The sequence below is a fragment of the Zootermopsis nevadensis genome, unplaced genomic scaffold, assembly GCF_977971745.1.
Source record: "Zootermopsis nevadensis isolate Lab colony 2312 unplaced genomic scaffold, Znev_1.0 Znev_ptg000029l, whole genome shotgun sequence".
Classification (NCBI taxonomy): domain Eukaryota; kingdom Metazoa; phylum Arthropoda; class Insecta; order Blattodea; family Termopsidae; genus Zootermopsis; species Zootermopsis nevadensis.
Genome location: NW_028259161.1, coordinates 1,635,344 through 1,660,850, shown reverse-complemented (window position 1 = coordinate 1,660,850; position 25,507 = coordinate 1,635,344). Strand labels below are relative to the sequence as shown.

Genomic DNA, 25,507 nt, shown 5'->3' with positions numbered 1-25,507 from the left:
CTCCCGCTTCGTATCCAGAACTTTCTGGGTTCGAACTCTGGTCCGCAGACCCGCTTTGTCGACTGAGATTTACGATTCTGAGTCACACCAGGCAAAAGATGGAATGTTCCTCCACTTTATTTTTACTGTCGCTAAACAGCATCGGAGACAGTGGCCTGTTACTTCTTGAAGTATATTTGGTAACAGCGGAATTTACAAGAGTTTGTGCTACAGGGCAGGCGTCAGCTGTTTATCTGCCATGCGTGATGGAACCTGCTTTTTCAACCTACAAGTATGACAGGCATATAATCTAGGTACAAAATAATTAAAGCCTTTAAACGTCCATGTTAATAGGAAGACATCATTTAAAGTCGAAGAATGCCGGACCTCCTTGCTTCCAGGACATTCACAGCGAGCTTATTAATTGTGGCAAGTGGTTGGACCGGGTTCTTGTTCTAATCGCCGAACAGATTCACTCCGAACACGAATAAAATAGTCAGCTGCTTAACACCACTGAGCCCTGTCCAGAACCAGCGCACGGCTTCACATTTTGGCCTGAAATCCATTTTAATGTCATGATCCACTCTTATGAATCCTTTATCCTGCCATCTATTAGATACAAATATACAAAACTACAATTTTAGATGGCAAAATGTCACAAAATTCTAAAAAAAAGAAAGAGTTCTACTGAGGCCCATAGTTACCTGATGTGATTCCTTCTCCCCCAAAATTCACGCAGTCAGTAAACTATTTTAGATTTATAATCTTAAACGTAATGGCACGGCATTTGTTAGTTTAGTTTATATCAGCTGGCGTTGTGGTTGCTAGGACACGAGCGAGCAACATTATAAATCAGCAGGTGAGACCCAGTGGCGCTCCAGGCACTTGTCCCTCTAAACAATTTTGAATTTCCAGCTTTTCGATAGGGTGCTGGAACAACATTAGCAACTTCACTTTATTCTGATAAAGGCTCAGGTCTCTTCTTCAGATCCGAGCCCCATTTGTAACGGAAATTAAGAGCATGGTTACTGCAATAATATTTTATCTTGCGGGCTCCAGTCAAGAACTTAAACTCCCGGTACAAGAGCCATTATCCGTCACGCTTAACTGCACAATGCGCTGATCGTTCGATGCTGACAGAAATTAAGATTAATTTCTAATAGTGGAGACTCTGGTAGCAATAAATTCAAACGAATCTGGCGGCGTCTACGTTTGGTAGAAATTTGTAGTACCATCAGTGCGATTTGCAAAGATTTCTGCAATTAACTGTATTACTATTCACAGCAAAAATGCTAATTCCCGTCAACCTTGACGGGTCACACTACGCTAGTACAATGTATTAAAGTGTATAATTGTTTTGCGCCTAAGAAACTGAGAGTAACATGACAATGAAAGAACTGTTTAATGAGGAGATTCTTGGGCACATTTTTGGTGAATTAATTAGATATGATCTTTGATCCTCTGGGATGTAACGTCATGTGGAGTTACAGATAGACACCAACGTTTCGGAGGATAATACTACTTCCATCTTCAGGGTTGATAACACACTTCCTGTTTGAAATAGAATCAAAATAATTCAGCTAGTAAGATCAATGCCTACAAAACTGATGGCATTTGTTCTACTACTGACAGGGGCATATCTTTCTCGTCCGCACCGTTACCATATCCTCATGGCTCTAGGCTCACCAATCCTCCTACCTGAGGCTCCTTTCCTTGGGGTAAAGCAGCCGGGAACTGTAGCTAACCACTCACCTCCATGTAGTGCCGTGGTTTTCAACGCGTGAAGCCTGTACAGACCGACGTTTAGGCACTCAGGCAAGGATACCTTCAGCGTTTTTTTAAAATATGGATTCCCGGGCAGTATAGAGCTATAAACATTGATGTGGATTTCTCAAATCCCATTATCCAATCACGTTTTTAATTCTGGCACGTACCTACTCTTATCTGCTTTCCCCTCCAACCATGAAACCAATTCCGGAGGGTGGAGGGCCCACTTCCAGTGCAGAATGAGCCCTCTGATTGGACAAGTCAAGACAGCGTTCGGTCTCCAGTGATAAGGGTGAGAGCAGATTAAACTGTGATGTCGAACTGGTCTTTTTGACGTACTGAACCGACAGCGAGATTAATTAGAATGGAATATACTAACACAGATCACTTGCTCTGCAACTTTAATCCACATTAGGTATGTAAACACGATTATGTTGTCAGTAAAATATATAGAAAGGTGTTTCGATGGGCTGCCAAATGCTTGCAGATTATTAGAACCATGATGCCAGCGAAATTGTTTACTGCCACAGCGACGACCTACGATGAATTGGAGCCACGTCATCAATACTTGATTAAGTAACGTAATTAGAGTGTCAAGAAGCCGGCTAGGTAGTTAATTTCATTTATTACACGTGGACCGAATCATTACTATTGTAACTAACTCCATGGAACAGAGTCCTTCTTAAGAAGCTAATAATAGTAGCTCAGATAGTCCATTGTACATCTGACCTTTTCTCTTTTATTTTCCTTTAAAGAAACGTATTTCGATATCTTTTATTTCATTTATGTATTGTACTGTCATTTTAATGCTTGGCTGTAGTAGGCCTCGTTTCATTGCTGTTAAGTACGTAAATAAACTAATGGAGTTGTTCATTTTGAAAGCCTCAAGTCTTATATAACTGAATTTTTGTTATTATTATTATATATTACATATATTTTTTCTGGACATTTTAATTCTAATTTATAAAAAGCCATCAACTCTTTTGTCTGCAAAGTCTAATCACATTAGGTCTACGTATTTATTTTAATAACTGTTATCTAATTACCAGTTCCACTGAGTACTTATGCATAGCAATGGCTGTTTCGTTAGTATTGTTCTATCTTCAGTGACTGATAAAACATCGTTAAAACCAACAAAATAAACTCTCAAGTAATGGAGATTGAAATTTTATTTTTTTAAGTCCCAAACCGGATGGTAGCTGCATGCGTAATTTGCACACTTCCACAATATTTCACAGAACCAAACATGAAACGATCCGTCCCCCCGAAATTCTTCAGTAGATTTAGAAAGTGATTTATGTTAGGTCTTACATTTTGCTACGTTAAAAGTTGCCTAGCATTTTGTTTTCAAGGTAGATTCAAAGCCACCGAGTTACTTTGGTAGTCAGTCATCTTTCCAGTTCCACGAGTTTTCCATTGTAGGCAAGTGTTTTCTGATTTTTAAGAGACTTCGTTTCATTTTCATGCCGGCTCTCACCTGGCGTGTCTGAAATGTCAACCTAACAGACAGCATAACTCAAGCACACGAACTTAACGACGCGATGCCACGTGCTCGGCGCGTCGCTGTTAGCTGTGAAATGCAAGAAATCGTGTCAAAGCACCGACAAACTTTTAACTTTTTGTGATTCCTCCTGCGTGCTGAAGACCAACTGCAGAAAACCTGCTTCCGTCACGTGAACAACGCTCCGAACTCAATCCCTCGATACCTTCATTTCCAGCTGACTGTTGCAGCTGTAACTTATATGATCCCCAACTGGAAGACCGCCGTTCAAACCCCATAAATTAAAATCCTTCTCAGACGCATCTGCGTCTCTACAATCCCAGTATGGGTCCTTTGAGCGGGATTCGAGCCCACTGTGACCGGCACTTCTTGGGCACATAAGAAGCAAATTATTCTATGGCCCTGAAAGTGATTATAATTAATAATAATAATAATAATAATACAAAAATGCACGCTTTCAAATTTTCATGTTATATTTACAACTGCTTTTCAGATATTCGCTTGGAGGGACTGAATAAAACTACCAAGAAGAATAGTGAAAGAAAGTCATTAAAATCCTCTACAGACTAATTAATCATTTTAGTTATTCTTGCTTGAACTTAGATCATGGGTCATCAGTTGCATACCACGAGCGTAAATACGTTATTTCTGTTCTGCCATATATAAAAGAGCTTGAATTATACGTATACAGATAGAAACGCGAGATTACTTCATAAATTAAAGCCACTTTAAATATAGAACATTTATCAACTTCTGTAATTGTCAAAATTTGTAAAGGAATTACAAGAGGTCAGCCAGGGTTTTCGCTTTAGATGTTGGGGATGATTAAGTTTAAAGAAAGGGTGGAAGGGAGGGGAAGGGGGAATGGATGTGCACTTGAAAGAAGAGCTATTTGATGTCAGCTACCAGCTCCAGTAGTGGAGTGAGCAGCTTGCTTGTGTAATCTGTCTGACAAACGCACTGCTTGCCGTCAGCGTTCTGTAATTTTGACGAAGCCTCAAGACGTTGCGAGAAACTTAATTTGTATGATTGCTCGGAGTAATAACAATTCGAGTGCAAGAAGAAGGACTGAGTGCAGGAAGCACCTAACTACACTTTAACCCACATTTCTTGTTAACACTTTCAACACCTAAAATGCCATACGTAATTTCGGTATTTTATTTCGACTTTCAGTTACTACAAAGGAGCCTACATGACGGCGTGCGTAATTGCGTGCCTAGAACAAATCACAGCCTCCTACATTTTACCACCTGAACAATAATAGGCGACTTGTATAAATCGCAAAATTCTTATGTTGTTAAATTTATATTCTCCCCTGACAACGAACAAGTAAAAATATGTTTTTTTATGTCTGAACGCCGACTGATCCAGCAACTAAAGGCAGCATAAAGCAGGAGGATCAAGACGAGAGTATCCACAGATACTACCAACGTATCTGTGGATCTGCACCGGGTTTCCCCATGTTAAGAGTCCAGCTATTGCCGTGTACGCAGGACAGCCTATGTAATTAGGGGTAGCAACGCGACAAAATAAAGGTTACCCCGCGCAATGATGGCATCTTGCCCTCGAGGTAAATCTGCATCTGAATTACACAATGTTACTACGGGTCTTTGTTTGTTCAGGAAAATTATGTCGACCTACTAAAGTACAGGCCTCGCAACAAAATTACGAGGGCCTGACTGTTTCATTAGAGCGTTTAATTGCAAACGAACCTGTTTTCATTCTGCCTTATTTGGCTCCTCGCTACGTGCCTACACACATTCAGAGAGCCATGTGGTCGTGTCCAGGAGTTTTGTTAGAGAGGCAAGCAAAACTTCCCCATGTCAAAAGATTCATTCATTCACTTATTGAATTACCTATCTATTCATTCTATTTATTTAGAATTTAATTTAATATTTACTTAAACTTCCTTTTTTCGTATATTAACTTTTTTATTAATTTTCGTAGGTAATTATTAATATTAATTTGTTATATTAATTTCCTTAATTTCGTACATATGTACGCCTACTTAATCATTATTCACTTATCACGGATTAGACCCACTGTCCTGTTTCAATTCAGAATTAACTTCTGAAACTACTACGAGCCGTTTTTGACACTTGCTATGACTCCTTGGGTCGGGGATCGGCCCACTGCGAGGCCTCTGCCTCTCACGGAACAGTACCACAAATATCTTGTGCGATTGGAATTATACGCACTCATATTGTTTGCTGAGACTGTGAGTAAGATTCAACGACGGAAGTGATTTATAAATGAGCTTTCAGGGCCTGTCTATTTGAAGACGTCATGCCTGTTACCGCTGAGCTGACCTGCTACACGACATTTTGTATCTCGTGAAAAATGTGAACTAGATGGAGACACCATTAAGATAGAAGTTAGGGCTGGGAGGGAGAATTAACCTTCGTGTTCTACAGTCAAAGGGCATGTGAAACAGTTGAAGAGTTGCTAAGAGACGGAGTTGTAACACGAGGATGGCAAAAAGCTACATAAAGAAGAGTTTCACGATTTATAACTTATTAGTCACGACATATTAGGGAGATCAAATGAAAGACGTTGGGCTGGAGACGTGTGGCAGTCATCGAAGATACAAGAAATACACACGGCATTTTAGTTGGAAAACCCGAAGGAACGTGACTACTTGAAAGACCTATACATAAACCTACATAGAAAGTTAATATTAATTGTGAGGCTGTCAGCAGGATTCAGTTTCCTCAGGTCACGGTCCAGTGGCGCACTTTTGTGAAAACTCTAATAAAATTTCGGGTCTCATAAAACGTGGCGAATTTTTTGAGGGTGCGAGAAACTATCAAATTCTCAAGCAGTTCATAGGGATTTTGCTTAATTCGTTACTTTATGCAGCCTCGTAGAGCAGAACGTCATCTCAGATGCGTCTTCTGCCTACGTCAATCTAGGAACTGCGATAGTCTTGTGACCTTGACCACTATAAGCCATGTAGGCACTTGGGGGGAGAGCCGGCGTAGCTCATGAGGGACATACACACCCTTTGTTGTCTCTTTCAGTTGACAAGTGGCGCCATTGTTTACAAAAGCCTCAAGCAGTGTTCTGCCACCGCAGCAAAACACAAGTTTCCGGCATCCAAACCTGAGATTACGAACACACCCGATGTTTATAACTGGAATCATTGAAACAAATCCCACTCGCTTTGGGCGCTCAAATTAACTGTGTTCGTTACAAGAATCTTCACGATTGAATGGCAAATAATATGGTGCTCGTTATAAAAACTAGGCCAGCAGCTTTCAACCCCAATCCTCCCCCAAGATAACCCCTTCTGGTAACAAGATTCCCGCTGTGACAGACATTCTTTTCTAAACTATTTCCTTATCCACGCACAAACAAAAAAGGAAATATTATTCCACCCGTCGCTCGACCACAGCTAGCAGCGATAATGGCTAATTCACTGTATAACTGTGTGAGAATGTTTAAAAATAAAAATACCTGGGAACGATATTAATAATCAGAAATTAGGAGAAGAATGAATTCTGGAAACATTGAAAACTGTTATCACTCCATCAAAGCGCTGAAGATCAGGACGCACAAAACAATCATTTTGTCACTTGTTTTGTCGGGGTATAAAACGCCTCTTGTTTCGAGGGAAAACCACCAGTTTCCAAGTTTTTGAAAAAAAAATTACTTAAGAACACACTTTGACCTTAGAACAGAGTACGTAATTGAACAGCAAGACAGAATATGTGTTTGGGAATTACGTGATTGATACGTCATTAGTAGTTTTATAATAACGAAGGACATTAAGCAATGACAGACTGGTCATTGGCTAGAATGGAACAGAGGAGGAATTCATACATTTTCGTGAGAAACATCTCTTATAATACGTCCATTTGCAAGACCAAGAAGAAGATGTGATATAACATGATGATGAAACAACGATAAACGCACATCAGCACCGCTCTTGGTCACATTTTAGAATAATAATGACGATAAAACAATAATATCAAAAATACAATAACCACAAATTCAGCAACAGCAACGTCATTCATTTTAAAATCATTGTAATGTAATTCCACACGACGCAACTTCCTTCGTCTCCACCTATCTATTACTTTATTACAGAAATAAATTAATCGGCATCCCAACTTTTTCCCAATACAGACACACTTCAGCCATCTACAGGCGAATTCACAAGTCATTTCCCTAAGTGAGGTTATCGATTGTGGGGTCAAGAATGTATGCTACCGCCATCTATTGGCGAAGTTTCGAAATACAACTGCAAGCACTTGCATTGGACGTAGTATTGCTTCTGCTATCTATTGGCAAATTTTCAAAATACAACTACAAGCACTTGCATTGGACATAGTGTTGCTTCTGCCATCTACTGACCAACAGATGAAACTACACGAAAAGATTGTGAGGTTAATTCTGATCAGAAACACATTTTACAGAGAATTCCATTACTTAATCTTTTTTTCTTTGTAATGTACAAAACCATATAAATATACCCAACAATTACAGTAAAGACTATCATTTGAACCTGAACTAAGGAAACTTACCTATCCACGTAGCCATGTATGCCGTCCAGAAAGTTTCTGGAACCCACTTCGACAGGGACACGCTTAATCCACACTTATAATCCAATAAACAATTCTTTAACACTGCTGGCATTTGTGATGTTAACACTAAGTTTCCTACTGTACTGTTTCACTATAAAAATAACACGGACCCAATGTCTAACCTCTTCCATCACAAACAAACACACAACAAATGACAAACGCTCTGCGAAAGCTTGCTGAATAGAACAAATGATGTATAGTAATATAAAGTTAGTATATGATTTAGTAAGTGTTTGAAATAGCCGCGTGGTAAAAGGCATGGTGCTCATAATCAATAAGTGCCGACGCGTTGAAGTTCGTGTACCACGATTCCTTTCGCTTTTTTTTTTCTTTTTTAAAATTCTTTTTCTGGATCCTGTCATACGATGTTTGCTTAAAAGTAAACGATGTGAACCACGAAGATGGCCCTCTTCTAGGTTGTAGCGCCGTGTAGTGTGGTAGAAGTTCACCAATGTTTCAGAGGCCCTTGTTGCCTCCATCATCAAGGTGATGAATGATGAACGGGTGAGTGAGTGTGCAGTACTGTATTTTTCTCATCTGGGATAGTTCAGAGGATGCAATATTTTGATTGGAGTGGATGCAATAAATCTCTAGGAGACTGTAACTCTGTTTCTTCTGCATTACGAAACTCACTCAAGATCACGACTGGAATGGTTAGACTTTCACCTTCGGGAGTTCAATATCAAGGCATGATAGGGAAATGGGATATGAAGGTGTGGACTGGACTGAGCTGGCACAGGATATAGTCCTTCAAACAGAAGACAAGTCATTTTACATTGCTCTTTAACTAGTTTTCTTTTAAGAAGAACGAGATTACTGCATTTAACACAAACATATGTCTCTTTTATGACTAATAAAATATACAACCGGTTTAATGCAGAACAAGTCGTGTTTTTTCAGAAATTCTGGATACACGTGGGAACGGAAATTAATTTTATTGATTTCCATTCTACTGTTTTATGTGGCGGAAAGGGAATGCTAGACACTGTTAAAATCAGAAATTACTTAACGGGGTATCACACAGTAAACAAACGTTACATAAATTATGTTTTGGTGAAAAATTTTGTTTTGTTTCCTCGTATCAACACTAACTGTTGAAACCGAATGAAGTAAACAGAGGCCAGAATACTTACAGAATACAAGGCTGGCATAAAAGTAGAATTCAAGAATATTATTTCACCATACAGACGGATGGTTAATGGGACATTCATCTCCAAATCTATCCGCATGGACGCGAGGAGACGGTTCAGACAAATCAGTCTGCAATATAACTAAACCCCCCATAAATCAAACTGAGAGCCGCGGACATGTCCCAGAATTACAAGTGGAATGTCCCGGCGATGTCTTCGGTTAAAGATGGTTCCATTACAAAATTAACATCCTGTATTATTGCATCAGAAGTCCTCACAGCTGGAAGTTCTGGATGCTGGACGCATACTCGGCTCTATATGCCGACGACTTGGAGCGACCGGTGCGATTAGAGAATTCGGAGAAGCGGTCGGTCTCACCTCCTGGGTGGTGAGGTTGAGGCATTAGGAGCACGGGGTGGAGGTTCAGCGACTTCCTGGACCCGCCTACTGACTGTGCATCGCCCACGAAACCTCCATTCACTTCACCTGCAATCACACCTGCCTGAGGTCAGTAGTGAAAGGACGGGATAACAGCGCGTTGCGTCATGAACTCATGCTTTACAAATCCGGGTCTCTGCATCGACACTTAGCGGCGGTACAGGAGTTACGTTAAGTTATTATTCGATATTGTAGTTGCTTTCTGTCGTTTCTCTCAAGAAATGCGTTTTGTAATCACTTGATAGGTATTAAATTTGTTATTTAACAACGCTGTATCAAATCTATTATGAACTGAGTTGCGATTTTAATTCTGACTATCTTTGCATTGTGCTATATGATACAGAAGTTACCTAAATTAAAAACATGTTCTAATCATCGGAATATATGCCATTATGACAGCTTAACCGAGATTTTCATATGCGGTGTGGATGTAAATGAAGTTTATTATGTTTGCAGTATCATGGCGCGTGCACTCTCACCTTTGTAGAGCGAGCCGTTGGCCGTGTACCCTGGCTCGACCTGCAGTCTGACGTGGCGGGTTGCAAGGATGAAGGCGAGCGCCGCCAAGATGACGGCGTCCAGGCAGCCGATGACGCCCAGAAGGTAGGCCCACCGCAGACCGCATTCCCCCAACTCGTAGCGGCCCGCGGATGTGCCGCAGGTGCGCCTCACCTCGCTGGCGTCCCAACCGGCAGGGTACGTCACGACGCCCACAATTAGACACACCGCTGCAACACGCCAGGGAGGAGACAAGGCTCCATGCATTTTGGATGATCAGTTTCACGCACAGCCCCATTTTCTCGCATTATTCACTAAACACGACAGTTAAGTTGTCCCAGAAGCCTACTGAAAATGAAACGCAGTAAACTAGAATTTAATTTCATTACGAAAAAGGTCTGGCGTCCACGCATCGGCACGACTTGTCGCCTTCTACGACAATAGCCATCAGTGCGTCGGCTTTTTCCGTAGATGTTTGGTAGGTCACTTGTTGCATGACGAGTATCGCTTCGATCGTCTTGTACCTGTGACTCAAGGGGACGGTCTAATCGAATCTAGTGTATTTATAGTTTTGCTCAGTTTCTCTAGTCGACGACCGGCTCCTTGCAAATCCTTACTACCTATTTATAGTCATTTTTTCATTCTGACCTAGGACACAAACGCAATTGAAATAACTTCGACTACAAACACATGTTAAAAAAGACTTTAGAAATGTTAAAATTTTCTTCAGTAGTTATCACACTTGTTTTCAGGATCTTGGTCATCAAGCGATGACATGGGCAGACGAAACATGACGATTGTGCTCTTTGTCAGCCTCTGCGCAGAGAAAGGAAGGAAGAAAGAAGGAAGAAGGGCGAAAAACAGCTGGATAAAACAAAATAATGTCACATCACTTTCACTAGAAAGTTCAAACATGCCACTTCATGTGAATTAACAGCGGTTCCTATTAGCGGTAAATTTGCGTATTCAGTAAATCTCTTGCTTCTCTACACAAACCCAAGACTGAGGTTTGTCGCAACACGGAAAGTTCTGCTACAAGTTAAAAGAATATTCTCACTACTGCGTACAGCAAGCTAGCTTTTTTTTTTTTAAAAAAAATAAAGTTTCGTTTTATGGATACGATTATTACTAGATAGATTCTGAATGTTTATTCCGGGAGTGACGCAGTTGCTATGACCTGCCAATCGCGTAATGCGCTTGCTGTGTCTGTCCGTCTGCCTTTACCTTCGTATTTCCGTTTTAACATTAAAAATTAACTACAGTAATACGTAATAATGCAAGATGTTGGCGGATTAATATGAAAAATGTAATACGATATATGATCGTGAATTAGGTGGTCTTCAAAATACCACTGCAGCTGATCGCTGCACTGTGATTACGGTACAAAGGCGAAGAATGTTGAGAGAAAGAGGGGAAAAATAAGATGGATGGAGACAGGCACAGGGTAAACATTGTTCACTTTGCATAGTAACTTTCGCTTTTGTTGCCTAATTTGTTTAGAATAGTGAAGTATCGTATTCTTCCGAGTTCTGCGTCACTGGACACCTTTACCCCTGACCGGGCCAGAGCAACTTCAGCCTCAGCGTTTCCGGTCTGATGGCAGCCATTTCCGGAAGCAAACGACGCGCTTTTAACGCCAGTCCAAAGAAGTGTCAGCCAGTCGTCCACCGTCAGTACAGACGAGATTCTAAAGACGAGCTCGACATTAAATCTTGCCGACCAGTTTCATCCTTAGCCACATGACAGATTACTTGTTATGTATCCCAGCGTTTCAACCCTTTATATGCTATGCCCGAGATATGTCGTTCAGCCACACAGACCACTTGTTCTGAATAAATATCATATTTAGTAGTGCCGGTAAGAATATTCTTCTGGGTTAATGTCTTTCATGTTTAAAATTGCGAATGTATTTACCATGGATACACCGTCGAACAAGAAACGGCTTATTTTGCACCTTAAATGAAAACCCTGAACTGGCGTAATTACATCGCCCCGGACGAAACACAGAAGCTTCGTCATCCAGTGCAGGTGGTAATGTCTCACACCATGATATTATGACTATGGTGGGAACATTTCGTTACTAAATGTCTGCAGTTTCAACAGACGTAAGGTACCAGGCCACAGCCTGGGATTTTTCAGTCCATTAAGAAACAGTAGAATTGCAGGCTCTGCACAGTCGTAGAAATCAGGTCTGTGGCTTAAGCAATATATTCAAAATCATGCATTCTTACCCAGTATTTAAGATACAGAAGGTGGAAGTCGGTTTCAGTCTCTACCGAGGGACCGAACATCGACATCCCAGGATTCGTAGGCGGAGATATTGAACATGTTCGCTGCGTTTGCAAAATGAAAGGCGTTTGCTTCTAAGTCTATTTATTGAACTGATAAATCATGACACAACAAATTGCCTTTCGTTTCCACCGAAAGGCTTTTTGTCGCTTTGAACATAATGCTGTCCGTATAATTAAGCACGTACTGCATTCAGAGCGGAACAGAACTTTCCTTCACTACGTTTCGTAAGGGTCAATGTGAGTTCAGACACGAGGCTTTGGCGATAGAAATCGAAAGGTCCAGGCTGGGCCTATTCTGTTCATAATAATCTCGTCGTTTCTAATTGAGCGTCAACACAATTTGTTTCAACTCGATTATCTGCTGAGTTCTTTATTTTAATCATCGCAGGGCCAAGACTTGTCAGATCGACGGTAAGAAAATTTAACGAAAGGGAACGTAGATCATCTGCGTATATAACGCAAAAATGAATTATGTCTTGTGCAAATAGGGTGTGAGATGTGTTCTGGCATCAGCTGGCTCAGGACAGAATCCAGTTCCACGTCTTCTTAACGATAATGAACATACAGTTTGCATAATAGCAGGAGATTGAAATGATTATAAACTTTCAAGGTGAGACTGCAGGGCGTAATATGAAGTTGATTTCAAATTCTCGCATATTTTATGGCTAAGTCTGCAGCAAGTCTTCGTAAAGAACGCCACGTACTGTTAAGCAGAAGCCCTTGACTTATCGGTCGTTCACACTACAGCAGCGAGTTTACAAGCAACGTTGAGTATCCTTACGTGTCTAGGCTGCGTAGAACGATTTCTAGGCTTCGTTGCTTCGCGTAACAATTCATCATTGGAAGGGTTAAAGACCCGGATTTGTTTGTTTGTTGGATCGCCATGTTTGTGCTACCTGACGGAATATGCTGATTCGAGGTTATCATGTATGTATTGTGTTTGTTTGTTTGTTATTCGCATGGCAGGTGTTTCTTCATGTCGTGTTTAGATGTTCTCCTCTTTTTACACAATTACGTGCGCAACGTAGGGCAACCCACTGAAACAGGGACGAAATTTGCATATAATATTAAAGTGGATCTCGGTTAAGTGGATTTTGGCAATATTGCGTCAGCTGAGGACGAGTAGTGGACTGTGTGTCAGGTTTTGTTTCCAGTAATATGCTTAATTTGTTTGTTAATTATATGTGGTACTTAGTTACTTGCTGAGAGGTACTTAGCGATCTATTTAATTTGCTATCTCGATCGTTTTTCGATTCGTTGCTTTCTTGTTTGTTTAATTACTTACAATTGTTACAGAGTTAGTATTTCAGTTAATTACTCGGTTAAATACCTACTTAAATGGTTTATTAGTTCGTTACTCAGTCACTCGTGACTGGATACTTCGCTACGTACTTAAACAGTGGGTCAGTCAGTTAGTTAGAAACTTAATTAATCAGTTTGTTAGTTAATAACCTTGCTTGTTATGTCGTTGATTGGTTAGTTAGCTGGTACATCTAGATAATTAATTTCGTTATTAGTTTGTGGCTCAGTTACTCAGTCAAGTTACACAGGCAGGCAGGCAGGCAGGCAGACTCCTATGCGTGACCGAGAGTTGCTTTCCGTTCGAGTCCCGTTATGCCAGAGCAACGGTGAGACAGGCCCAATGACCTTATTCGGGTGACCTTCACTGCCTTAGCTACAACGCTATGACTGCACAGAAACCGTGTGTATTCTCGCGAGAAGTTGTGGTTGCTGACTTTTTGGACACCGGGTGGCCATGGAATGTGCTGCAAGTAGCACAGGTTTTCGTTTGTCACTAAATCGACAAGGACCTAAAACCACTGGGCGATGGAATTAGAATCAAATGCAGCGTCGTGTGCAGAGCGTGGGGGCCCAAGGAACGAGTGTCTGCCCTGGCGAAATCAGTTGTGCTAGAGAAATTCGATGTTGAGTGCATCACGAAACGTCGGTAGCTTTTAATGAAATCGAATAAAACGTGATTCGTTTGCGTTCACTTTATAAAACCGAAATTAAACCCCACGCACACTACTTACGTCAACACTAAACTTCGTTGAAGGAAAAGCTTGGCATTGGTCCTGTAATTGAGCCTGTTGAATCCAATTCGCATCTGCACAATACATTTACAAAATATCCTGTTTAATTTCATCCTTCGGCCTTTGTCTCGGTCTACTAAGTGACCGTTCCTGAAGATATTTCCTCACTAAAATTCTGTATTCATTATTTTGTTTCGCCGACCGACCGACCGTTCGGGTGCCAGTAACAAGGACGACTGGAAAGTGACATCACTTAGGCGGTGTCACCTTCATTTGTTCTGGAGGTCCTTTGTTTCGCTGACGTAATTAAACAGCGATTCACAGCAGGGTAAATCATTCCTTTTTACACTGAGCCAGTTTAATCCTCGTTCACGTATCCTCACAATCTTTCTTTCATCTTTCCGTCTATTTCTTTCTATCTTTCTTCTTCCTTCATTTAATAACTTAGTCTGTCTATCTCCCAGTCTTCTCTGTTTCCTTCGAGAACCTATCTAACATCATAGTCTACTCTCGTCTGTGCCTTCGCCCTGATTGCTGAAGGCCCATTGCAATCCCTACACAGCGCAGCTTCCGTCCACAAGGATCAGAGTGGCGGACGGCCTTTTGTGTCTACATGTAGGCTGCCCGAGACACCGTTACCTACCAACGGAATGCGGCAAGCAGACCCACGCACTGAGGAAGATCCGGAGACGTGGCGTGGCGTCTTCTGAGGCGGAATCCTAACTCCTGACTGACCGCCTTTTGGGATTAGTTTTATTACAGCGTTTCACAGTTTCTGAGTCTCTTATACGTGCTAATGTAGCTCGTACGATACCCCTTAAACACGAAATGCAGAATTGCTGGCAAAGCAAGAAACCTGCGTGTTGCATCTCAGTGCTTTTTGGAGAGTTAAACGGCAACACGACACCATTTTCGTGTTTACTGTGAAGTTGCACTCTTTCCGTAGAAAACGTTCCATGAATATGTCAACCAATTGCTGATTCTCTGCGCCACATTGCGCGCACACGAAAACTTTCTCCTGTTGCGGAATGTAAACGCGCAATCCCACGAGATTGGGGGAGCCGCCAAATGAAGAAAATAAATCATGAAGATTCTAGTTGTCTAGTTTTCTTGATTCTCTCTTCGTTCGTCTGTGCTCGACCGAAATGTTCTCTGTAATTTATATTCATTTCCTTTCCTCCGAATAAGAGACTAAATTTCACACCCAGATAACATAAAAACAGAGAAAGAAATCAAGGCATTCTTAAGTTGAGAGTTAGCAAGCATTTTCGGTATGTATTCTACTTTAAGCTATATAATCAATATTATTTTATTTAACACTGAAATAAACTATCCAGTGGCACGTCTTTGTGAAAAAAAAGCAATCAAAAACATCCCAAATATAAAATAGGACTTCAGTTCATTACAATGCAACATCCAATGAGTTCACGGAGGTGTGTAGCCAGTTTCACACTCCAGCCGTCTTTGCTCCTTTTATAATTGCTGTCTTTTTATTCTAAGAAAGAAAGTACAGGTGACCGTAGAAATTTGTTACAACAAAGTCACGCGCTGGTCGTGCGTCATCTGTTTTTCCGTCACTACTCACGGAATGATTTGCATGTTCCATGACGATGGACTAATCGCACAGATCTGAGACAGATGCTGCGAGTTAAATTTCTACCTGAGCTGCTCCATTCTTTCACATTCAGACACTTGACTCAAGCCTCTCTTTAAAAGTTCGTACTTGTTCAGATTTGTATGACAAGTAGGGACATTGGAAGCCCTGGGGAAGGGGAGGTTTACGACGCACTGGTGTTCTAGAGGTCACACGTTTCAATTTCGGCCCTGACACGAACTACCTTTGACTGAGGAGTTCAGTGGTTTTACTCCGCTACTCCAAGACACTCACTTAGCACTCACCTGCATGACGTCATGTCTCCTAACTTGTAGAAAAATTCGCTAATTAATATTTAGAAAATCAGACACACACATAAATTAAATCAACATAACCTGAACCGAATTCAATTGTGTTGCAAAAATATAGCATAAATATATAAGAATAAAAGAAAATTCATTGTGACTGCTGTCATATGTAAAAAATCAAAACATCATATGAGCCAAAGAGGCAATACGTACTATAAAGTTACAGCCATCATTCATAATCATCGTATCATTCAACGCCATATATAAGCTCTATAGCTGAAGCAGTGTAAGCATGTCAAGGAAGATGAGAGAGGCGGGGCATATAGCACGCATAAGATACGGTTAAATAACTAAGAATCGACAACGTGAGAACAAACATCACCTACCTGAGGAAACCTGGATCCACGCACAGACGTGGAAGACGGTGGTAGATTGGAAGAAGAAGAACAATAACATGGCGCATATGGCGAGGAGGGCGAGGATGACGGCCAGTCCCACGAAGACGGTGGCCGCCCTGAAGGCAGGGCTGGACACAGTGGACAGGTCATCCAGGCTACCCTGACAGTCCTCACCGCCTCCTGACGAACTGTGGAAGTAGCACCTCGCCCACAGCCCAAACCGCCCGGGATATTCCGACTCCAGGGTGTCGCCTATCCACTCTGGTGTAACAAATGCCACCACCACGATTATGGCGTAGCATATAGTGAAAATACCCCACAATACCCCAATGGCTTTCGAGTTGCGCACGTAGTTGGTAGCGTAAATGTGTGACGACTCAACGTATTCCACTTTGGAGCCCATTGCTTCGAAACCAACGTACTCTGCACTCTCTCTCTTCAGTATTACGAATAATAATAATAATAGATGCAGCCAGAACAACGTCACAAGCTGTTACCTACACTGTAGGACGGTCATCACACTTTTATCCGAATGTTCGACAATCGTCAACATCACAAAATGTTCAAACTTACGAGCGATTCATGCAGTTTGTTAAAACTTCGGTTGAACACAATAAAATGGCGACTGCCTGGCCTGTTACGAGGTGACTTCAAGTCTGCTGATGAGGGCCGCCTGCTGCACGTATTGGCCTGACAAGTAAGTTCTCATACCTGCCAGTAGATGGAGACTCGAGGCTTTGTCGGTGTCTCTACCACGAACAGTCGCACCTTCGAAGAGGCGTCCTTCGGTTGTAATATCACTTTGTAGGAGTAGCTTAGTCTCGGATGACAAACGCATTGTAATGCAGGAATACATTACTTCGATCCAGAAATAATCTCACATCTCTCTTCTTTCTTTCTTCATCTTCTCCCACAACTATCAGGTTCCTTGAAACCAGTTTCCAGGTGCAAACGTTGAGTTTGTCTTTTCATCTTGGAGGACTCCGTAACCCCAGGGTGGCCTGGACGTGTTGCACAAAGATGTGAACCAACAGATGTTTTAGTTTCTTGGAACTTACACATCAGTCGTTAGATACCAACATTTCGGTAAAGAAAACATAATTTATTTTCAACCCTGAAGATGAAGACAGTATGTTACTCCGAAACGTTGGCACCGATCGACAAGTCTACACAGTTTTATAAATTGGAGGTTTTCACGGCGGTGAAGATGATGTTCTTCTGGGTTCTGGCGCCGTGTATAGTAACAAATTTGAAGTCCGAGAAGGTGAGAAAATAATATTAAAACGGATATTGGTTACGAGAATGTATATCGAATTGAAGTCTCTCTAAAATAATGTACAGTAATAAGCCTTCGTACAATCGGTGTTCAATTTTGAATTTTATTTCAAAATGCTTTGTTAATATACGATTTAATTTGTTCAGTACAAAATCGAGCTTATCATAAACTCATAAATGTGTACGATGTGCAGAAATAAACTTTAACAATGAAAGATCAGACAACTGCGTTAAAAATCAGCAACGTTAACCTGTCCCATTATGCAACCCAAATAACACTCATGTAGTATGAGTTGCCTATGCACCGTGCGACTCGAAATCCTAAGTGACCAGAGAATTTGTAACAGAATAAATGTTGTTACAAAATGTGAACGTCAGTCACGACCGTCTCTTACTTTTAATGCCTCTAAAATGTATAAGGGGCGTGGAGGTAAAATTCCGTGAATGCTTGATATCTGTATATGGAAACAAGTCATTTTTGTTTCAGATGCTTCACCCATACAAAACAACTTTTAGTTCCCATTGAATAGCAGGATGGGTAGATCCCAGATCAGGTCTGGTCGAGAATGGAACTGCATAAGCAAATCCCCCAACCAAGATCTGAACTGTGTAAGACTTGATGTTCTCACAGCGGTGAGTATGAAGATATCCGTCTTCTGGGTTATTGCGCTGATGATGGAGGCAGTATGACCTCTGAAACGTTGGTTAACATCGACCAGACTACACAGCGCAACAACCCAGAAGACAGAAATCTTCATACTCTGATGATGGAGGCAGTATGACCTCTGAAACGTTGGTTAACATCGACCAGACTACACAGCGCAATAACCCAGAAGACGGAAATCTTAATAAGATCTAAACTCTTTATAAATAAGATACTACACCGAGTTACTTTGCTTGTTGCTATTTTTTACCAGGAAATTCTTGTGTGTGACACAAACACATCTTACAATTTTAAATTTAAGCAACCTGCAAAATAATGCATAAAGGGTACATTTTTGCAAAGGTAAGAGAAACACTACATATAACAAGTGTTATTGATCTCCTTTATTTTCATTCAATGCATTTTCAGGTGATGTCGCTCACAGCCACAGAGTTCCACCACAAACACAAAAAAAAAAAAAAAACCTGATTTTGGAAAAATCCAGAATTGTTTTAAAGGCAAGAGACGTCAGTTTCAAGTCACAAGAACACTTCTGTGTCTGCTTGGATATGCCACAGCAAAATTCACGTGCTCTGTGTCGTTCTCAAATCACCTCACAAAAAAGCTGAACTTCTATGGACAGAACGTAAGAAGTTACACAAGAACAACAAAAGCCAGCTATTAAAACATCTCCTGAGAACCGAAGTGTGCACGTCAGATTTTAAGTCAGTGAACAAAAGTGCCTGAATAACATTCCATTACCGACTACCAAACACGAAAACCTTTGAGTTAGCAAGTAGGAAAGACGCAGGTACTATCAGTACTAGTGGGTTTACAGACGCATCGGCTACTACGGCCATTTGCACCGACGATGATGGCATAACACTCTTTTACAAAATGGCGTCTCTATATCCCAACAGGTTGCCCAATTGTCAGTAAGTGGTAATTTCAGACTCTGGATAGGCTTTGTGTAGCGGCTACTCCGCCCCGACTCCGTCATCACAATTCAGACTCTTGAACAGGGCACACCACAAGCAAGATGCGAGAGGATGGCGTCTCAGCCAGGCTAATGGAAATACTTCCCTATCCCCGACAGGTTAACATTAATCCAAAAGAGAAAAGACATTCTATAAAAACAGTAATCCTATGACAGTGACGCGATAATTATCCTACGAGCCAATCACAAGAGCCTCCACAGTTCTATACATATAACATACCACAAAAGATGCACATGATACATGAATGACAGAGAGTAGAGGAGAGGTCACCACCTCTTGTTCTGAGACATCCACAAAGTCCCTTCGGGGTTTTGAAAAATTGTGGTGCACAAATAAATTGAGATAGCCACGTGCGGTTTGCGGCAGATTACAGTGAAACTCCGAAAGTTCTTTACTGACCTCAGTAGACCTCGATGTGGGCTCCCTTGGTAGCACGGAGAACGTCCAGACAATATTCGACCTCTTGCCATGTTCTGTGGAGCATGTCCACTGGAATAGCCGAGATCGCAAGATGGATCAGCAGAGACGGTCCAATGCCTTGGCCTCCACGTTCACCAGACATAACACCACTGGATTTTTTCCTGTGGGGTTATGTCAAGAGCAATGTGTTCCGAACACCAGTTAACAGACTTCATGACCTGAAGACCCGTATCAGGAATGCGATCTCAGCTATTCCAACGGACATGCTCCACAGAACATGGCAAAAGGGCGAATATCGTCTGAACGTTCTCCGTGCTACCAAGGGAGCCCACATCGAGGTCTACTGAGGTCAGTAAAAAACTTCCAGAGTTTCACTGTAATCTGCCGCAAACCGCACGTGGCTAGCTCAATTTGTTTGCGCGCCACAAATTTTCAAACCCGAAGGGACTTTGTGGACAGACTGTATAACTGTTTCAAATATAGATAAATTTTGTTGGAGTAAAATATCTGGTAGTCAAAGCATTCATGTTTCTAAACCAAAGAAATTTGATGGCTGTCTTCTTGATTGTTGCACCCTGTAGTGTGGTAGAAATTTACTGACGTTTCAGTCCCTGCTGCCTCCATCATCAGGGCGATGAGTACCCATCACCCTCAAACGTCAGCAAACTTCTGCCAGACTACAAGATGCAACAACCCTGAAGACAGCCATCTTCAGACTCACTGCCATGAAAACCTCAAATCCTACAAAATAAATTTCTAAACCACAACCAATTTTGGAATGGTGCAGTTTTAATCCAAAATAACTTCTGTCCCAGATTTGAGTTGATTTTGAGAATTCTGTACTGCTATCCATACTAGCTACTGGATAATCCAAAATCTGTGTGCAGTGAGAATATGTAGGCAGAGAAAACAATAAATAAATTCATCAGTCCAGGATCACATCGTGTAAATGCTTCTCCTAACGTGATACGGTTAAAAATAAAAATAATGTAGAAGCCACAAAGGTGCAAAAAGATTCAGACTAACTTTCATTATTATTAAAAATCAGGTGACAAGAAACTGTCTTGTATGGAAGGCACCATTCACTTCAACATTCATCATCCTAGATATCATCAATGAGAATAAGTCTGGTTTAAAATTCATTGCCATTATGCATTAATTCGTCAGTACTGAATCTCTTCCTCTGTACTCATTTACCTGGTGCAGAACAAGCCATTTATATAAACATTTAACATTGGAGTCATGAAAACATTGTTTTTACAATTTTGAATCTGAAGATACCTGGTATAATTTTAATCTACAATGTGGTATAAGTTTTCCTTATGTGATGAGGAAAATTATGTGCATGACAGCGCTAAAAGAAAAGGATGTAACAGGCCCCATCACATTGAAACACTGAAGTTTAATCAACCATGACAATATAAAGCTTCAGTTCTCAGGCAGTATCACTGCACTACACATCCGTTACCTAGCTGGAGAACCTGTTTCGTTAGTACCAAGATGAAAAATGCAGTTACAAATACTTCGGCACATTATGCAATATCCTTGATCACCTCTTCAACCTCATCCTTTGAGAACATATGAAACAGCTGTTTTGGTGTCATAGTCATCACTTCAACATTTGTCGAACTCAGTTTCTCCTCCATTACTTGTTTCAGGATTGTCAAAACTGCATTCAGAGCCTCCTTCAGCGTCATGGACTGAAAACAACAAGTTTGGCAATTAAAAATCTCGAACCTTCTCCTGAAATGTCAAGGTGTAAAAATAATACACAGGAGAAAATTCCAACTGACAGCTCAAAATTTCTTATCATCCCGTATTCTTTCCAAAATACACTGCTCAAGGTAAACAAAACTAGAATGTTTCCATTTATTATGTATGGTTGTAAAAACACGGCCAATTATTTTGACATAACAAATGTTGGACTTCATACAGCTCATGTAGTATTGCTAGGGTAGTGAAATAAAGCACCGAACCATCTGCAGCCACAGGATATGAAAGTATGTTGTGTAGAAAACAACTCTTGTTTAACCCTCTTAGAGGACATCTCGGAATCAATCACCATGGTGCAACTGTGTCAGTTGCCACAAGTAAGAATCGCAGAGTGTATATGGGTGGACTGTAAGCTAGTAATGATTGCCAACATGCACTACTCAAGGTATTTTCTACATATTATAACAGTATAACAGAAAAAATTGTCCAGAGTTGAGATGAGCACCTTATGATATACTTCTTGTAAACTCTGTTGAGCACCCTCGCTTCCTGATCCAATTGCTTTTGCTTCAAACTGAACAAACGTTCCAGATGGGTCCATGTGGAAAAGCTGCGGGCCCTTCTCATCACAGCCGGCAAACAAGATCGCCACACCGAACGGACGACTCTAAAAATGAAACAAAGTGCATAGCGTTTGAGATAAACTTCTATCAGACTATATGGTGCAATAACCCAGAAGACAGCCATCTTCTTGAAACAGTGAGCATTTTGAAACACATGGTACTTAAAAAACTTGATGTTAAAATATAGGTTTATTACAAATTTAGAATAAATATTACATTAAAATCGATAAAAGATTTTGTAGGGATATTTTTGCAAGTGACTAACTACAATCTGAACAACTGGGGTCTGAATTTATGGAAGAGGCATTGGTTTCTCTCCACATGCAGACAAGTTCCATTAACTTATTCCTCAATTAATTATAAAAAGCTAAAATATCTGTAACAGAGACAACTCAGAGAGCAGTCAGTTGTGTAACAAATTACAAACTGGACAACTAAGGTTTGATTTGCAAAAGAGACAAAGATATTTCCCTCTGTCAAGAAATCCAGACCACCTCTGTGACACAGCCTCGTAACAAATTGGCACTGGGTGGGAATCCTTTTCCCACGCCAAAAAGCAAATCACACACCCACCTAACGCTGAGGTTAAGAATGTATTGAGCTTTTCCTCCATTACATCCTTCCTCTTCATGGGCTGGTAATTAAGCATAGAGACACATAACTTCACTCCTACATGATCCTTGTTAAGTAAAGGTATCAATCTAAAAGACTTATATGGTAATCAGAAAAGCTACAGTGCATGTTATAATGTACTGTGACCCATGTGAAGGTGTTTTACCATTGCCCCTCCATCATCATCTGAATCTCCAAACTGGATGGCCAGGTTTGACACTGCCTGAGCTGCTGACTCCACACTCATTTTCTCATTGTAGATGAACCAGTGGTTCTGGCATTCAATTCTTGCTCGGTCAATCATGGTCCGTGAGTCAGCCATAAGCCCGCTCACTGCACAGCCTGCAATGTGCAAGATATATCATCACTCAATCTTCAATCCCCATCAGGGAAACAAAATATTAAAATCTACTAACACACTGAAACCTGATGTATGATCTGAAGCTTCCATAGCAACTAAGTATAACGAATTCTGATACTGTCAACACATGTAGGTATGTGTAACATATCTGCAGATCTCACAAATCTAATTTTAACTCTATAATCAGGTTAAAGCCTGCTGAATAATCAGTTATGTTGAATTATGCACAAGTGCATTCAAATAACATATACAAAATTATATTAAAATACAGATGAGGGTAATTAGGATTGAAAATTTTCCAAAAAAAGAAACAAAAGAAGATTTAGATATACATAAACATTAATTTTATTTGTTAGCACTTGTAGTAAAGTGGAAACCATAAGGACTGGAAAATGTCACAAGCAAGAAGAGTTAATAAAGTTAATACATGCTGACTGCAGGACAAAGACTTCCAAATAATTCACATAACGTAACGCACAGACACAAACTTTTTCAGCAAAAGAAATTGGGAGGGGGAGATACTGAATTTATAAGTTTGCAGGTAGGTTTTTGAACAATTTTTCAACCCCTCATGAGACACTAAACAACAGATGTGAATGGAATGAGAAAAAAGGAGGAGTTGTTTGTGCTGGTATCTGACACCTCACCAATCAAACACAGTTCAGATAAAACAGCTGTATCAACAGACTTACCAATATGTTTGTCAATTTCCACAATCTTTTCAACTGTCGTTGGTTCCATAAGGGATGAGGTGATACGCTTCTCCACTGCAAGAACAACCCCTTCAGAAGTGCATATCCCAATTGCTGTGGAACCCAACTTGATTGCCTCAATTGCATACTCCACCTAAAATTGTCCTCACAGCTATATATGCTATTGTACATATGCTTACAGCAAAATATTATATTGGAACTGGAATGACCAGCAGCTGAGAGATCATGGAAATTATAGAAATAAGAGCAGGATAAAAGAAGGATAAAGTTCATTAACACATTCAACTACCATCTCCATTATCATTCATTTTAATTCCCTTCATTATTTCTGCATGAAGTAGGCAACATCAATATTTGTTTAAATGCTGAATATGTTTATATAAGTCACAAGGCAAAAGAACAACGATGCTGTAACATTTATATCTCAAACTATCTGGAGCTGGTGAGTAGACAATGCATAATGTTGGGAAGCAGAATAAACAATAAATAAATAAATAAATAAAGTTCCTATGTGAACTCTTCAGATTTTAAATCTCTTGCAAAAGAAAAATATATGCAGCCCTCAATCAGTTTAGAAGTATTAGGAAGCTTCGCTGAACATTTTAACAAAACTTTATAACCATAAGAACCACATATTGATGTCAACAAATCACACAGCTTAGCTTCCTGTCAATGTAATAGCAGAATATAACAAAACCAGAAGGAATCTAATACAAATTTATTATGAGAAACCTATTGGGATGACTATGTAATACAGTGATAAAGTTGAATAACATTGTCACTTCCTAGCTCCTGGGTGGAACCACATTATTCACTACCAAGCACTATGAGGTTTTCCCAATACAGGTCTAGTAGTGCAACACAAAAACAACAAAATCAACTTGCCTATAATATAGAAGTTCCTGCTGGAAAGTGGCATCTGCATTCAACTTTATCAGAGAACACAATGTACATACAAAGACTGAACTCTGCTTCTCACAACATTCTAGAATTTTGCTGAGACGTTACCGGCGGCGAAATGCCAGTGGTCAGAGTAACAAAAAGCAACGAAGATGAAAAATATGGTACAAATGATTTTTCAATCTTCCTTACCTGAAACAACCTTCCTTCTGGAGAAAAGGTATTAACTCCTCTGTCATATTCAGAACGAGTAAGAAACATCTGTAAATAAAATGTTAGATTTAATTGTACTTGCTTTACTCCTCCACAATTCAAATATACACTTGCTCAATTATTGTACACTTTCAGAACCTAACCTCCCAATTTCATTTCTCTCGAATATACTATATACAGAATGGCTATCTGCATTTTTAAGATGTCATATTTGTTTCAGTTGTCCTAAAACAATAACAGTAAATATTTAAACCTAATTGCAAATACATTACCTTCGACTACAAGTTCAAAATTGCTCTTCTAAAGTAGCTAGTCACTGTCGACAATGCAGCAGCCAGCAACAATTATTATTCGATTTAATGCCAACATTTGATCACAAATATGTCTCCAATATAAATCCGAAATATCCCTATTTAAGATTGATAAACTTATTCTCTTGGAGACGTTAAAAATAGATGTGGCTTTCCTTTCTCTTTCAGTGTGTAGTATCCACTAAATAAGATATCGGCTCGT

At 40.4% G+C, this 25,507-nt stretch overlaps 3 protein-coding genes across 4 annotated transcripts in view; all 3 read right to left on the bottom strand.

Annotated features, from left to right (window-relative positions):
- The window catches only part of MED20 (Mediator complex subunit 20), a 204,785-nt gene extending 196,318 nt beyond the window's left edge, over nucleotides 1-8,467 (bottom strand). For both annotated transcript variants that reach the window (XM_087358076.1, XM_087358077.1), the window contains exon 1: nucleotides 7,774-8,467. The gene's annotated coding sequence lies outside the window, so the exon portion shown is untranslated. The remainder of the gene's footprint in view (nucleotides 1-7,773) is intronic.
- A 132-nt stretch (nucleotides 8,468-8,599) lies between these two features.
- Tmhs (Tetraspan membrane protein in hair cell stereocilia) lies at nucleotides 8,600-17,208 on the bottom strand. Its single transcript, XM_022086142.2, has 3 exons — nucleotides 16,512-17,208; nucleotides 9,881-10,129; nucleotides 8,600-9,449 (listed from the first exon to the last, which is right to left on the bottom strand). Exons 1-3 carry the CDS (start codon nucleotides 16,924-16,926, stop codon nucleotides 9,238-9,240), a joined length of 876 nt encoding a protein of 291 aa, XP_021941834.1. The 5' UTR covers nucleotides 16,927-17,208; the 3' UTR covers nucleotides 8,600-9,237.
- Nucleotides 17,209-18,823: 1,615 nt separating this feature from the next.
- Prosalpha5 (proteasome alpha5 subunit) lies at nucleotides 18,824-25,364 on the bottom strand. Its single transcript, XM_022086056.2, has 6 exons — nucleotides 25,267-25,364; nucleotides 24,974-25,042; nucleotides 23,861-24,014; nucleotides 22,974-23,149; nucleotides 22,078-22,239; nucleotides 18,824-21,559 (listed from the first exon to the last, which is right to left on the bottom strand). Exons 2-6 carry the CDS (start codon nucleotides 25,040-25,042, stop codon nucleotides 21,392-21,394), a joined length of 729 nt encoding a protein of 242 aa, XP_021941748.1. The 5' UTR covers nucleotides 25,267-25,364; the 3' UTR covers nucleotides 18,824-21,391.
- Nucleotides 25,365-25,507: the final 143 nt, after the last annotated feature.